Here is a 12,873-nt window from a genome sequence, read left to right on the forward strand (position 1 = left end):
TATCTCCATTTAATTTGATGTTAGCTGTCGGCTTGCTGTATATAGCTTTTATTGTATATAGGTATGACCCTTTTATCCCTAATCTCTCCAAGACTTTTAACATAAATGGATGTTGAATTTTGTCGAATGCTTTTTCAGCATCTAATGAGATGATCATATGGTTATTTTCTTTCAGTTTATTTATATGCTGGATTACATTGATAGATTTTCGTATGTTGAACCAGCCCTGCATCTCAGTAATGAAGCCTACTTGATCATAATGGATAATATTTCGGATGTGTTCTTGGATTCGGTTTGCCAGTATTTTGTTGAGGATTTTTGCGTCAATGTTCATGAGTGAGATTGGCCTGTAATTCTCTTTCCTGGTTGAGTCTTTGTGTGGTTTTGGTATCAGAGTAACTGTTGCTTCATAAAAGGAATTAGGTAATGACCCTTCTGTTTCTATATTGTGGAATACATTAAGGAGTATAGGTATTAGCTCTTCTTGGAAGTTCTGGTAGAATTCCGCATTGAAACCATCTGGTCCTGGGCTTTTTTTGGTAGGGAGGTTTTTGATAATAGCTTCTAATTCTTCGCGACCAACAGGTCTGTTTATATTGTTCACCTCGTCCTAGTTTAGTTTTGGTAAATGGTATTTATCTAAAAAAGTGACCATTTCTTTTACATTTTCCAGTTTCGTGTTATAGAGGCTTTTGTAATAAGATCTGATGATTCTCTGAATTTCCACCGTGTCTGTGGTTATGTCCCCCTTTTCATTTCTGATCTTATTAATTTGTGTATTCTCTCTCTGCCATTTGATTACTTTGGATAGGGGTTTATCAATCTTGTTGATTTTCTCCAGGAACCAGCTTTTTGTTTCATTGATTCTTTGGATTGTTTTCTGTGTTTCTATTTTGTTGATTTCAGCCCTCAATTTGATTATTTCCAATCTTCTACTCCTCCTAGGTGAGTCTGCTTCTTTGTTTTCTAGAGCTTTCAGGTGGGCTGTTAAGTCTTCAATATGAGCTTTCTCTGTTTTCTTTAAGTGGGCACTTAGTGCGATGAACTTTCCTCTTAGCACTGCTTTCATAGTGTCCCATAAGTTCGAGTATGTTGTTTCTTTATTTTCATTGAATTCAAGGAAGACTTTAATTTCTTTCTTTATTTCTTCCTTAATCCAGGTATGGTTCAGTAGTTGACTGTTCAGTTTTCATGAGTTTGTAGGCTTTCTGGGGTTAGGATTGTTGTTGAATTCTAACTTTAATCCATGGTGATCTGATAAGACGCAGGTGGTTACTAATATTTTTTTGTAACTGTGTAAGTTAGCTTTGCTCCCGAGTATCTGGTCAATTTTCGAGAAGGTTCCATGAGCTGCAGAGAAGAAGGTATATTCTTTCTGCTTCGGGTGGAATAATCTATAGATGTCTATTAAGTCCATTTGCTTCATTTCCTCCATTAATTCTCTAATTTCTCTGTTAGGTTTCTGTCTGATTGACCTGTCCATTGGTGAGAGAGGAGTGTTGAAGTCTCCTACTATTAGTGTGTGTGGTTTGATGGCTGCCTTGAGTTTTAGTAATGTTTCTTTTACGTACGTGGGCGCTTTTATATTAGGGGCGTAGATATTCAGGATTGAGACTTCATCCTGATGAATTGTTCCTGTTATGAGTATAAAATGTCCCTCTCCATCTCTTCTGATTGATTTAAGTTTGAAGTCAACTTTGTTAGAAATTAGTATGGCCACACCTGCTTGTTTCTTAGGTCCATTTGCTTGATAAGCCTTTTCCCAGCCCTTTACTCTGAGTAGGTGCCTGTCTTTGTGGTTGAGGTGTGTTTCTTGTAGACAGCAGAATGTTGGAACCTGTTTTCGTATCCAATCCCTTAGCCTGTGCCTTTTTAAAGGTGAGTTGAGCCCATTGACATTAAGTGATATTAATGACCAGTGGTTGTTAACTCCGGTCACATTTTTAGTAGTAGGGTTTGTGTGTTTCCCTTCTTTGAGTTGCGCTGGTGAAAGGTCTCTAGATGACTGAGTTATTGTGGGCATTGTTGGACTCCTTGGTTAGTGACTTTCCTTCTATAATTTTCTGTAAGGCTGGATTTGTGGCTACGTATTGTTTAAATTTGTTTTTATCCTGGAAAATTTTGTTTTCTCCATTTATAGTGAACGAAAGCTTGGCTGGATATTGTAGTCTGGCCTGCATCCATGATCTCTTAGTTTTTGCAGTACATCTATCCAGGACCTTCTGGCTTTCATGGTTTCCATAGAGAAGTCAGGTGTAAGTTTGATAGGTTTACCTTTATAAGTAACTTGGCCTTTTTCCTTTGCGGCTCTTAATATTCTTTCTTTATTCTGTATATTTTGTGTTTTGATTATTATATGGCGAGGGGATTTTTTTTTTTTTTTGATCCAGCCTATTTGGTGTTCTGTATGCTTCTTGAACCTTCATAGGTACCTCTTTCTTCAGGTTGGGAAAGTTTTCTTCTATAATTTTATTAAGTATATTTTCTGTACCGTTGAGCTGCACTTCTTCTCCTTCTTCTACTCCAATTATTCTTAGGTTTGGTCTTTTTATTGTGTCCCAAATTTCCTGAATGTTTTGTGATGAGAATTTGTTGGTTTTGCTGTTTTCTTTGATCAGTGTGTTTATTTTCTCTATGGTATCTTCAGTGTCTGATATTCTCTCTTCTATCTCTTGTAATCTGTTGTTAGTACTTGTTTCTGTCATTCCTGTTGGTTTACCCAGATTTTCCATCTCCATTCTTCCCTCGGTTTGTGCTTTCTTCATTGCTTCCATTTCATTCTTCATGTCTTGAACCGCTTCCCTAACCTGTTTGATTGCTTTTTCTTGTTTCTCTTGGTTTTCTTACATGTCTTTGTGTGATTTTTTCATTTCCTCTACCTTTTTGTTTGTAATCTCTAATTGTTTATGGCAGTTTTTCACCTCCTGTTTAAGGTCCTCTATTATTTTCATATAGTTCACTTTTGAGTCGATTTATTCTATTTCTTCAGGAGTAGGGTGTACAATTCTCCTTATTTCGGGATCCCTGGTTTCTGCTGGTGTCATGTTGCCTTTCAGATTGTTGGAGGAATTCTTGTATTGGCGCCTTCCCATCTCTTCCTTCAAATGGAGCCAGGAGAGGCCTGGTCTCTTGGTCCAGTCTTTGCTGTGATTGACTCTCTGGGTATATCTCTTCAGTGTAGAAGCAGGAACCGTTCCCGTCCCAATGGGAATCCTCAGCAACTAAACAGGGCCGCTGGTAGCCCAATGATCCAGGGCCAACAGGATGAGTGGAGCAGGGGGGGGGTGATGGTATCCAGGAATGCGCAGGAAGCCTGGCGCTGGAGCTGAAGGTGCCCGGCTCCCTTACAGGGGACCCTGAGGCCTGCCAGGAAGGCAGGAACTCTCCGCTCTGGGTGGGTCGCCTTAGATTAGGAGCTTGAAACTGTACTTGAGCACTGGTCCTAGCATACAGCAGGGCAGGGTTGGGGAGGGGTGCTGGGGGGGCTGGGTCGTGCAAAAGAAAGACAGCCCTGCAGAAGGAGCTGGGGGAGGGGGTTTGTGCTCTCTTCCTGGACAGTCCGCCCCTGGATAGCACACACTCACCCGTCCTGATGGGATTCCTCAGCAACTAAACAGGGCCGCAGGTAGCCCAATGATCCAGGGCCAACAGGATGAATAGAGCAAGGGGGGGGGTGGTATCCAGGAACGCGCAGGAAGCCTGGCGCTGGAGCTGAAGGTGCCCGGCTCCCTTACAGGGGACCCTGAGGCCTGCCAGGAAGGCAGGCACTCTCCGCTCTGGGTGGGTCGCCTTAGATTAGGAGCTTGAAACTGTACTTGAGCACTGGTCCTAGCATACATCAGGGCAGGGTTGGGGAGGGGTGCTGGGGGGGGGCTGGGTCGTGCGAAAGAAAGACAGCCCTGCAGAAGGAGCTGGGGGAGGGGGTTTGTGCCCTCTTCCGGGACAGTCCGCCCCTGGATAGCACACACTCACCTGTCCTGATGGGATTCCTCAGCAACTAAACAGGGCCGCAGGTAGCCCTATGATCCAGGGCCAACAGGATGAGTGGAGCAAGGGGGGATGGTATCCAGGTACGCGCAGGAAGCCTGGCGCCGGAGCTGAAGGTGCCTGGCTCCCTACACCTATACTTGTTTGTATGAAAGCCTTGCAAAATGGCGTTACAGCAGCTAAGCTGGGGTCTTTCAAGGCAAAAAGAGGAGAGAAGAAATGCGTACAGTCCTAGGATGAAGGAAAATGGGAACTCACTTTAAGTGACTTTAAGAACATTGCTTTTATACTGTTATTTTATTCTGGTGAGAAAGTTGATCTTGTGATTCATTCTAGTTAAAATCCTACGTGACCTAACATTCAGTTATAACTCCTCTACTCACTAGTATAAGAAAACAGAATATAAAAAGAAGTATACTAAATGAATATTAGGTTTAAATTTTAACTAGTAGAAAATTTGGAAGGAATATACCTTAAAAGGCAGCATTACCACTATGGGGAATATCCCTAAAGGACACTCAATCATATCACAAGGACACTTGCTCAACAAAGTTCATAGCATATTCATAACAATATTCATAATAGCAAGAACCTGGAAACAATCTAGATGACCCTCAACTGAAGAATGAATAAAGAAAATGTTTTACAATTACACAATGAAGTATTACTCTTCTGTAAAAAATGATGACATCATGAAATTTGCAGGCAAATGGATGGCACTAGAGAAAAAGTTATCCTTAGTGAGGTAACACAGACTCAGAACGACAAACATGGTATGTACTCACGCTTAAGTGGATATTAGACATAAAACAAGGGATAACCAGACTACATTCCACAACTCAATTCCCCTGGGAAGGGGAATTAGATGAGATCTTTTGGGTAAACTGGGAGTGGGAGGGTCTGTAAGGGGGAGGGGCTGGAAGATGAGGGGAATGAGGGCATGGAATGGTTGAGTGGGGAGAGGGATGGAGTGGTATAATAATAAAAGAGCGATCTTTATAGACATATCCACTATAGGGTTAGGGAGAAATCTGGTGCTAGGGAAATTCCCAGGAATTTACAAGGATAACTAAGACTCCTAGAAACAGTGGAGAAGGTGCCTGAACTAGCCTTCCCCTGTAATCAGATTGATGAATACCCCTACTATTATCATAGAGCCTTCATTCAAAATTGATGGAACCAGATGCAGAGATGCACATCCAAGCAACAGGCCGAGCTCTGGAAATAAAATTGAAGAGAGGGAGAAGGACATATATGAACAAGAGAGGAAAAGATTATGATGAAGAAATCTATAGAGGCAGCTGAACCAAACTCATGGAAAATCATGAACTCTAGGTGAACAGCTATGGAACCTCCATGGGAACAAACTAGGCCCTCCATATATGGGAGACCATTGCAAAGCTTGAACTAGCTGAGGGGCCCCTGGCAGTAGGAGCAGGATCTATCCCTGGTACATGAGCTAGCTTGTTGGAGCCCATTCCTTATGGTGGGATGCCACACTCAGCCTTAATGTAAGTGGGAAGGTCTTCACTCTCTTCCCAACTTAATGTGCCAGGCAAAGTGACACAGCTTTGCAGAATTAAACAAATGCAACATAAGGTAATACAACAAGTTTGCATCATTAAATAAATATTCAATGGCATAAATGATTGCAACACATCTTAAACTATATTTTACAATGCTAATCTTTGTTGAGATTTAACTTTGGTAAATAAAATCACACTGTATTTTCACTAAGTAGAAAATTCTTCTTTTACACTCATTTAAACATGTGAATATATGCTGTTCATAGTCAGTTTTTTGTTGTTGCTTGTTTGATTTCTTTCTTTCCTTCTTCTTCTTCTTCTTCTTCTTCTTCTTCTTCTTCTTCTTCTCCTTCTTCTTCTTCTTCTCTCTCTCTCTTTCTGGATAAGGTCTCACTCTGTTGCTCATGAATATCTTCTTATCCTCTTGCCTCAGTAGCTCAGATGATGAAATTCCAGGTCTATACCACTAAGTTGAGCTGTTTAATATATTTTAAAGACACTTCCACACTTGTGGGTAAGATGATAGATTGGAAGCAACTTCTAAGCCAAATGGTGAAAGATAGTCAGAATAAAAAAACAATGGAGTCTATTTCTATATGAGAGAGAAGTAAAGAAAGAGATAAGACATAAGCTTACATGAGAAGAACCAGCCAAGACTGGCCATTAATCAGGCATGCCATCATGATTATTCTGGTCTCGGTTAGTAGTAGCTGCCATACATATGTTCTTTCTATCTGGGACATAGATGCTTTGGAAAAATAAGCTGGAAAAAGACTGCTTATGTTGTATAAATGTGACCGGGAATTGGGTACATCCTACATGGAAAGGTGGCTAAAGCAGACAAGCTATGTGGATGGGGTGAGTCTAGAAGAAATGGTTAAGTTCATAAACATAAATAATCCACCAAAACCAAACTCAACAACTTAAAAACACCTATGAAAATCAATGAGATTGAAGCAGCAACTAAGTCTCCTGAAAAGAAAAACCTGTGATTTGGTTGAATTCTACCAAATGTTTAAAAATTATTATTATTATTATTATTATATTGGTTTTCAAGATAGGGTTTCTCAGTGTAACAGCCCTGGCTGTCTTGGAACTCTCTTTGAAGACCAGACTTTCCTTGAATTTATAGAGATCTGCTTGCCTCTTCCTCTTGAATGCTGGGATTAAAGGCTTGTGCCACCACCCCCTGCTGTAATTCTACCAGTTTTTTTTTTGAGACAGAGTTTCTGTGTACAATAGCTGTAGCTGTCTTGGAATTAGCTCTGTAGACGAGGTTGGACTTGAGTTTACAAAGACCTGCCTGCCTCTGCCCGGAATTAAAGTGCTGAGATTAAAGGCAAGTGACACCACTGCTTTGGTTTTCAAAACTTTTAAAACTTTTAAAGAAGAGATAACAAAAACATATTTCAAAAAATTCCACAGAACTGAAACATTATTTTCTGAAAAGTCAGTATTACTGTGATTCCAAAAGCAATTAAGGACTCAACAATAACAAAAAACCCATTATAGAACAATTTTCCCAATGGACACAGACATAAGCTCTTTCAACAAAATACTAGCAATCTGAATTCATGAATACATTAAGAAGACCACATACAATAGTCAGCAAATAAAGCATATAAATAGACTTAAGGACATAAATCACATGATCATCTCTATAGATTCAGAAAGATACATGAGAAAGTTTAGCATGTTTTCATGATAAAGGTCATGAAAGTAGTAGAAGGGATAGATCTCAGGATGATAACAGCTATATATACAACACACCTGTCACCAACATTACTCTTGATGAACAAACAGCTTCTCCTGTAAGATGTGGAATGAGACAAGTGTGCCTGCCAACTTTCTATGTTCTTACTCAATATAATACTTTAAGTCTTAGCTATGACAATATGACAAAAGAAAAAAATAAAAGGGATACAAATAAGAAGTCAAATTTTTCTGTTTATAGCTGTCCCGATTCTATATTTAAAAATCTTTAGAGATGCTGCCAAAAATTCTTAGATCAGATGAATACTCTCAGCAAAGTCGTATGCTACTAAATCAACAACCCCCAAATCAGTAACTTTTCTACACACCAGTAATATGCTTGTAGAGAAGGAAACAGGGAAAAATGTCCATTAACCATGGCCTCAGAAAAACTAAAGTACAAGGGAGGGCACCAACATGCTGAAAATGCCTCCGCGAAGCCCCGAGGCCTACCCGGTGCCCTGTTGGGGCCCACAGCCAGAAGAAGCCAACCTGCCAAGCGCCGCCGCCTCCAGGAGCCTGCCTGCCTGGGGTCGTTGGCACAGCCAGACCTGGAAGCATCCGCCAGGCCTGCCAGCAAAGAGCTCACCTCCACGGTGGTCATTCCCACCAGCTGTGCCATGCAACTACACTTGGAAGGCATCGACCTGCTGCTGGAGCCCGAACCAACCTCGGTCAAGCGAGTGTTGCTACCTGGACACACCATCATTCTAGTCCCTGAGGGCCTCCAAGCCTCCTCCCAACCTGGGCAGGCTGTTCTGGCCCGCTGGCACGCAGGAACCCGCTGTCCCGGACATGCTCCAGGACCACCACGTCTTTGGCCTCCACCAGGGATTCAATGGTGCTGAGAGATATGCTCCTTGCTCCATTTTGAGCAGCACGTGCTGGCCTCTGCCCCGCTCACAACTGCAGCCTCTCCCTCCATCTCCTCCTCCAAGTCATCAAGAACAAATCTCTGAGAGTTGTCAGAAGCCTCCACGGCCACTGTGCAGGGCCAAGAGGCACCTCTCCTAGGAGAGGAACGACGATTGCATCCCAACAAACAGCACCTCGGACGTTTATCGGGCCGCCCTAGGAGATTCCCAGGGTGCCCCGACACACCCAGTAACCTACCATTGAGACTGGGCGAATAGCGAGTACTTTTTGCTGCACATTATGGAGGGAAGAAGAGAAGGACTTGGAGAAGGGTGCAGACACTGGATCTCACCCCTCAAGCTCAAAAGCTGCCTTCTCTTCCAGTTCTGGGATTCATCTCAAAACCTTTCTTGCCACCTCCTTGGTGACCCAAGCATGGATCTCAGGAACCAAGGCAGCACTGGCGTTACTAGGCTGCCAGTCTCCTTTCTGTGTTCCCCTGACTGGAAGGAGAACTGTGCCTGCATTGGTCCTCCTGGACAGTTCAAGCTGCTCTCTGGGGAACTGACAGAATAAGAAGAAGTTGGTTCCTTGTCCTGAGTGGACGATGATTCTTGGCTTCTTCGCAGACATTCCTTCACCTGCTGGAGTGGATTCTCTTCACTGTCTCTTCATGACAAACAGGACTACATGGGAAAACCCTAGCTTGAAAAACAAACAAACGGGACAGCTCCTGAAGACAGCTGCTTTTATGGCCCTTTAGTTCGCTGCTCTTGAGAAGCCGAAGATACCAGATCTTTGTGAAGTCCGGCTTGCTATCCAACAAACTCAAACTCCCTTCTTACTGCAAAATGCTTTTTTTCAAAGCAATGCTTCTGATTCCAACATCACTTACTATTAATAAAATATATAGACCATAAAAAAAGAAAGACCTCTACAGTAAGCAGTCCCCATGGATTGCTAGGGAGGGTGTAAACTACGACACCCATTATGAAATTCAACATGGAAGCTCCACAAAAGAATGAAAAATAAAGCTATCCTATGGATCATCTCAGTGCCTTTTGGTTATATACTCAAAGGAACCTTTAAGTCTTAGCACAGAGATACTTAGGCATATTTGTTTATTTTTGTTCTATTCACAATAGATAAGAATTTGAATCAGTCTAAGTGTCCATCAACTGATGAATGAAAAATGAAAATATGGTACATATACACAATGGAATTTTATTCAACCATAAAAAATAAAGTCATGCTACTTGCAGGAATATGGATGGAAATGGGAATCATTAAGTGAAATAAGCCATACTCAGAATGCAAATACTATCTTTTCCCTCATAAGCATAGCAAGATTTGAAAACATGCGTACACACATATTCAAGCACACACACATATGCACATACACACATGCATACATATACACACACAGTGAAGGTAGATCTTGAAACTAGAAAGGGAACTATTAAAAGGAAAAACGAGATCTTCAGAAAGTCAAGGGTGAAGGAAGAAGATAACAACATTTGACATGGCTACCCAGGGGAACTAATAGGAGGTGGGGATGGTGGAATGGTGTAGTAGAAATAAGGTAAAAGTATTAAGCTATAATGAACCCCCTTGGTTTTGAATTCTAACTTTAAAAACTAACAAAGATACCTCTAAATAAATAGTCACCATAAAAATATAAAGAAATATTGACAAAGAAAGTCTCCGTACTCACTGTTCTTCTGGGATGAGTATGTGTGTGTATGTGTGATTTATTATATTTAAACTGTGTCCTAAACTCTAAATCCAGTAGCACCCAACTTCAAAATATCATTTAAACTATATGTTTCGGAAGTTTCTGCCTTTCAAATGAACAGTTAAATTAGAATGTGTTTTGTAGATTGACTAGACAAATTAAAACCTATTCTTGTCTAATACTTTATCTTCAGAAAGTGCTTGTCAAGTGTCTCTTTGCCATAGTTACACACGTTTTTGCATTTAGCATCCTCATGTCTGTTGAAGAAGCCAATTAATATCATACCCATACACTTCTAATCAAGACTTCCCTATTAGTGCTCTGTCAAGTGAACTCTTGCTGATTAACTGAAAATTAGTCAGTGAAGCTAACGGTTTTCTCTCCAGACCCCGTGGGGCCATAAAATGTTCATCTGAATTAAGGACAGTTAATTAGGGTGGGTAAACTGCCAGTAGAGTGAACTTACTGAGTCAGTGTTAGGAACCCTGGTTGGTGGTGGTTGATTTGATGCAGGCTGGCAGATCTCCCTTTCAAAGTCGGCTGTTTTTCTCTTAGCTCATGTCTCTTCCAGGCATTTCCGTAAAATGATGTCTGGCAGCTCTTTCACTCTGCTTACAAGAAAAACTCCCCAGTATATCACATAAGGAAAAGCAAAATAAGAATCCTTTGTCCCTGGTAAACTACTTTGTGCTTTGGGTAAGCATTATCATTTCTGGGCTTGATAAAAAAAATCATTATAATTTTAATGTACTTTTAAGTTGCTGAAACCCATTGCAACCAGCAGAGATGATGTATATGAATATGCCAGTCAGGTTTTATGCTGCATCTGTCACAAGGTGATGAACAGTTCTGAACATACTTTTCTAGATTGCTGGTCCTTGCACTCTCAATAGAAAGGAAAGAAAGTGGGGACAAAATTTTCAGTAAGAGCACTAAGGAGCATATTTACCTCAGCCTGACAAAAGGATGGATGTTTAGTAAAATGTCAATGGGAGCAAGTGCATATCTAATGACTGTGCAATACTGGAACTTGGGTTGTCTTTTTGCAGACCTCAAGCTGCAGTTTTATATCTGACAGTAGTCATAGCATTTTGGTACTTCAGTTAGTAAGTCCATTGAAAATGATTTAAGATGAATCTTTCTCTTAATGCAAGGTGTGAAGGCTGGCGTACCTTATAGAGATATTTTAGATCTATTTAGCATATTTAAAATAGAGGCTGCCTAACATTTTCTCACATATAATATTCATTTGCATTCTAAAACAGGAGGGACATGAATTATGGAGCCAAATAAACTGTTTTGCTAAAGGCATGTTCATAGTCTTCCATTGCTGTTCACTACTCCTGCCATATCTAGACACATATGGCTGCAAAGTCCTACTGAAGGGTTTTTGTTTTTGTTTTGTTGTTATTGTTATTTGTTTTTGTTTGTTTTGTTTCAAGGATGGAGCTGCAAGACAGACTTTTCCCTTCACTTTATATTTTAATTTTGTGTTTTGTTCCAAAGGGATTGTCTGCTTATAGATGTAAAGTTGAAACATCAGCCTTATTTCAGGATGGGCAATATTAAATACAATTTCTCCATTGAAAAAGATTATTAGTGACAGAAAAATTCAACTGACATTCTTTTTATTGTTGTTGTTTAAAAAGTTTCTTCAAGTGAGAAATATGGAAGCTTAAAAACGGTTACAGACGTGAGAAAACTAGAAATTAGACAACCTCACAACTATTTTTTCCCTTAGGAGCCTCTTGAAGCTTGTAATGTAATGTCTTTAATGGCCTGCCAAGATAATCACCAAGATCTGTTAAAGAGCAAGGGGGCACTCTGGACTTAAGCAGATAGCTGAAAAATCTGTCAAGCTATCTACTTCAGCTCTTATCAAGACAGATGTGAGAAGCAGAGGAATGAATAAATTAATGAGGATTTCAATTAACCTAGCTTGGTTGAACCCCTGACTTTATCACTGATGGTTTGTGTACTATCATCCGTTTATCTTCTCTTGATCGGGCCTTTATGCAGCTTTCTTTCCAGGATCTAGCATATGCAAGTAATTAACCTGTCTACACAGAAATAAGTTAAGTCTGGCTAATACGATTTGACTACTTCAGATTCAAAGTAATAGTGGAGGAAGAATGAGAGAGGGAGACAGAAGAGCATTTCATTCCACTCTTGTCCATCGCCTGCCTTCTCCCTCATTCAGAATTGACTGTCTGCTCTGAAGGAGTAGATTTGAGCTAACCTCACCTCTTAGCCATCAAGAATGCCTACAAGTTGACTACGTGGCAGCATGTAAAAAGTTCATTACCTCCCTAGCACCCTACAAATGAGGAGAAAGAAGGGGATCTATATCCCCTAGGGTGAGTGTAGCTCAGTGAGACTACATACTCATTATAGACAGGTTCCTGAGCTTGAACCCTGCTACCTTTCCTACTCTTCTGAATTGCAGAAATTATGTAAATTCTGCTGTTAATTTTTTGTCGTTCTTCCTTGAGAAAGGTTTTCTGTAGCTGGCAACTAAAAGTAAATCTTTCAAGTCTGAAGAAATGACTCAGAGTTTAAAAGCACCTGCTGACCTTGCAGAGACCCTGGTTGTGGTTTCCATTACAACCATCAATAGCTCCACTTCCCTTTCAGTCCCAATGAGCTATTCTGGCCTCTGTGGGCAAGAGGTATATATATATATATATATATATATATATATATATATATATATATATATATGCACATGTACATGTACATGTATATGTATATATATAATGCATTTACATCCTTGCAAACAAAACATGCACAAAGATACAATTCAAATCTTTAAAAATTGAATTAGATCTTTCTGTCTCCCTTCCTCCCTCCTTCCCCCTCCCTAAGTCTTCCCTACTTTCTCTAGAACTAAAAGACATCAAGTTGATTGAGTTAGCATACTGTATCTCAGCATTGACAACAACTAACAAGTATTACCAGAATTAATTAATTTTCCCCATCTCTGATTACATGTCCATTTGACCTACAATTGATACTAGA

At 40.4% G+C, this 12,873-nt stretch overlaps 1 protein-coding gene across 1 annotated transcript; it reads left to right on the forward strand.

Annotated features, from left to right (window-relative positions):
- Window positions 1–7,642: 7,642 nt before the first annotated feature.
- LOC121441319 (proline-rich protein 23A3-like) lies at window positions 7,643–8,279 on the forward strand. The gene is made up of 2 exons (XM_041642452.1): window positions 7,643–8,106; window positions 8,144–8,279. Exons 1-2 carry the CDS (start codon window positions 7,643–7,645, stop codon window positions 8,277–8,279), a joined length of 600 nt encoding a protein of 199 aa, XP_041498386.1.
- The last annotated feature ends 4,594 nt before the right edge of the window (window positions 8,280–12,873 follow it).

The sequence above is a fragment of the Microtus oregoni genome, unplaced genomic scaffold (genome assembly GCF_018167655.1).
Source record: "Microtus oregoni isolate MIOR12 unplaced genomic scaffold, Mior012 000074F_ref0000038, whole genome shotgun sequence".
Lineage (NCBI taxonomy): Eukaryota > Metazoa > Chordata > Mammalia > Rodentia > Cricetidae > Microtus > Microtus oregoni.

Coding starts and splice junctions, on each gene's coding strand:
- LOC121441319 (XM_041642452.1), top strand. CDS start 7,643: ATGGCCTCAGAAAAACTAAAGTACAAGGGAGGGCACCAACATGCTGAA. Junction 8,107..8,143: donor CCTCCACCAGGGATTCAATG/GTGCTGAGAGAT, acceptor CATTTTGAGCAG/CACGTGCTGGCCTCTGCCCC.